This window comes from Sinocyclocheilus grahami, unplaced genomic scaffold (assembly GCF_001515645.1).
Source record: "Sinocyclocheilus grahami isolate Dianchi unplaced genomic scaffold, SAMN03320097.WGS_v1.1 scaffold1027.1, whole genome shotgun sequence".
Lineage (NCBI taxonomy): Eukaryota > Metazoa > Chordata > Actinopteri > Cypriniformes > Cyprinidae > Sinocyclocheilus > Sinocyclocheilus grahami.
This window is the reverse complement of record NW_015506206.1, coordinates 363,669-366,955: the sequence shown is the minus strand read 5'-3', so window position 1 is coordinate 366,955 and position 3,287 is coordinate 363,669. Positions and strand designations below refer to the sequence as shown.

The 3,287-nt window shown below is 36.1% G+C and overlaps 1 protein-coding gene across 1 annotated transcript in view; it reads left to right on the top strand.

Moving 5' to 3' along the window:
- The first annotated feature begins 415 nt into the window (after window positions 1-415).
- Window positions 416-3,287, top strand: part of timp2a (TIMP metallopeptidase inhibitor 2a) — a 37,326-nt gene continuing 34,454 nt past the window's right edge. The window contains exon 1 of the mRNA XM_016251083.1: window positions 416-842. Coding sequence (XP_016106569.1) covers window positions 716-842 — 127 coding nt within the window. The 5' untranslated portion in view covers window positions 416-715. The remainder of the gene's footprint in view (window positions 843-3,287) is intronic.

Sequence of the window (3,287 nt, the reverse complement as noted above, 5' to 3'; positions counted from 1 at the left end):
TCAATGAGGAGCTCGAGGGCGAATGTCAAGATTGTTTGAGAATAAAGAATGACAATGATATCTAGAAGACTTGGAAAAGAACCATACTCTTCATTTTTGAGTGACCAACCACTTGCTGTGATGTCAGTTTGTAGCCTACACTATGCGATCGGTACAGTAGGCTACATTAGCATAATAACACGATGCATAAACACAAGCACGTGTCTATAATATGTAAAAAAAAATATATATATATATAATATATAAAAATAATAATAAAAAGCAGCTTATTTTATGCTATAAAATCATTTAGGATAATTTTTATTTAATACTTGAATGTGTGTGTTTGTATAAAACTCCTGAAAGAAATCTTTGGAAGACCTTCATGAAGCGCCCACCTCTGGTTGAATCTGGTTTAAAGGGAGGAGTCCACGCGCAGTATTAAGGCATGAACCTGGTCTCTCCATGAGAACACACCCATAGAAGGCAGTGGAAAAGAAAGAAGCCTGGAAAGACCATTAAAGATAGAGCAGCAGTGCACTTCCTTTATTACCAACAAGCCCGTTCGTCTCTGAGGAATTTAACAGCAGTAGTCACACTAATACTCAGCGTGTGGGCATCTCGAACGGCGGTGGGCATTGTACTTTTCGGCTGTGTGAGGGGCTGGATCATTGTTGACATTTCAGAAGATCGTCTACCTGCTTCTAATTTGGCTGTCAGATATTAAAGTGAAGCAATGAAGAGCGTCAGGAGCTGTATTGGCACACTTGTGGTGCTGGTACTGTTTCGGGTGGGAGAGATCGCAGAAGCGTGCAGTTGTTCCCCCGTTCATCCTCAACAGGCGTTCTGCAATGCTGATGTTGGTAAGTGCGTGCCAACAATCTCAACGATGCTACGTCACAATGCAAAATTGTTACTATAGCGAGTTTATTACAAATGCATTTAGACCACAAAGGCTGCACGTATTTTGTCTAATGCTGCACAAATGTAAAGTCATTTTTATTAGAGAAACCTGAAACTACACATATATCCTCTGTCATGACAACAACAAAGTTCAAGGCTGCTCTGATGCTGCTTTGTAGATGAAATGCAGCATCACAACCACTGGGGCTGAGGTGGATGTTTTATTACTCCTTTACAAACAAAAATGCCATATAAAAGCAGTGCTACAACATGCAAACTTTGACCCTCCTTACTATTAGAGGCTGCTCTAATGCTGCTTTACTTCTGTGAATGAAATGCAGCATCAGAGCAGCCTTAAAATTTGTAGTATATTATTATTTTGAATTGTATTACATATCTATATTTTAATTATTTATCTATATATTTTTTTACGTAGTTATGTTATTATTTATATACTTTGTAATTAATTACTCAGCTCTTTATTTATATTATTCATAAATTCAGAATGTCGTAGCATTTAATCTGCAACTGCAATTCCTGTGTAAATGCATTGATGCTGTCTGAGTAACTGAACAGCACTGAATCAGTCAGTGACAGTCCAGATCTGTGAGGTTCTGGGTTGTAAAAATTGAAAACTTTTATTACTCTTTTATTGGTTGTACCTTAATGTGTTGTTTATCTCGCCAGTGTTTTTTCTACTTATGCATCTGTGCTATTGTTTTAGTGCCCAGTGTGGATAACAGCAGATAAAGTGTCCTGTCTGTCGGTCTGTTATCTTCAGCACACATACAGTCCTCCTGCTTGAGCTGAATGACGTTTTGAGGCCTGTTTATATCTATTTATATCTGGCTTCTCTATTTCATTCTTCAGAAACAACTCATTATGTCTGTTTTTCTCTACTGACCTGTTCATACCAGTATTTCCGATTTCTACTTTATCTGCCAATACCAGAACAAAAACATGTGCCAGAATATATATATACAGTATCTCACAGAAGTGAGTACACCCCTCACATTTTTGTAAATATTTTATTATATATTTTCATGTGACAACACTGAAGAAATGACACTTTGCTACAATGTAAAGTAGTGAGTGTACAGCTTGTATAACAGTGTACATTTGCTGTCCCATCAAAATAAATCAACACACAGCCAGGGCCGCATTAAAATCACACTGGGCCCCGGGGCTATGACTTACTGCAGGGCCCCCCCATCACAATAATGATATATATATATATGATATATATATACAGTGGGTATGGAAAGTATTCAGACCCCCTTACATTTTTCACTCTTTGTTATATTGCAGCCATTTGCTAAAATCATTCAAGTTAATTTTTTTTCCTCATTAATGTACACACAGCACCCCATATTGACAGAAAAACACAGAATTGTTGACATTTTTGCAGATTTATTAAAAAAGAAAAACTGAAATATCACATGGTCCTAAGTATTCAGACCCTTTGCTCAGTATTTAGTAGAAGCACCCTTTTGATCTAATACAGCCATGAGTCTTTTTGGGAAAGATGCAACAAGTTTTTCACACCTGGATTTGGGGATCCTCTGCCATTCCTCCTTGCAGATCCTCTCCAGTTCTGTCAGGTTGGATGGTAAACGTTGGTGGACAAGCATTTTTAGGTCTCGCCAGAGATGCTCAATTGGGTTTAAGTCAGGGCTCCGGCTGGGCCATTCAAGAACAGTATATATATATATATATATATATATATATAGCTTTAAATAGGATTTTTATACCATATCACAATTCTTGATGCACTGAAATTTCATAATTTTTGCTACCAATTTCAATATCACAAAAAATAATACTGGCCCGAGTAAAAATAAGCTTACTGAAGACAAGTAAACAGTCACAAATTAAGCTACAACAGAAAGATCATAAGAAATCGGCCTACTTGAAAAACTTAAAGCACTGAATAATAAATATATTGTATAAAGAAGATGTGCAAATAGACTGAATAGTCTTCACTGTATAAATTCAATATACATTCATTCTTATTTATTTTACAAAAGTGATTCAGTCAAGGACAGCAAGTAATTTTATTTTCTGATGTTTGATTTACATTGACACAAATGGTAACAGCAGCTATATTAGGCTGCATTATAGTTCACCCAAAAATAAAAATTCTGTTGCTGTTCTAAACCAGTATGAGATTCCTTCATGCTGTTGAACACAAAAGAATATATTTGGAACAATATTGGTAACCAAATAGTTGATGGGCCCTCACTACTCACTAAAAAAAAAACACTATTGGAGTCAGTTGGGACCAGAAACTGGTTACGATCATAATTCAAAATATCTTCTTTTATGTTGAGGAGGAAAAGGAAATTCATAGAGGTTTAGAACAATTTGAGGGTAAGTATATGATGACAGTATATTCATTTTTGGGT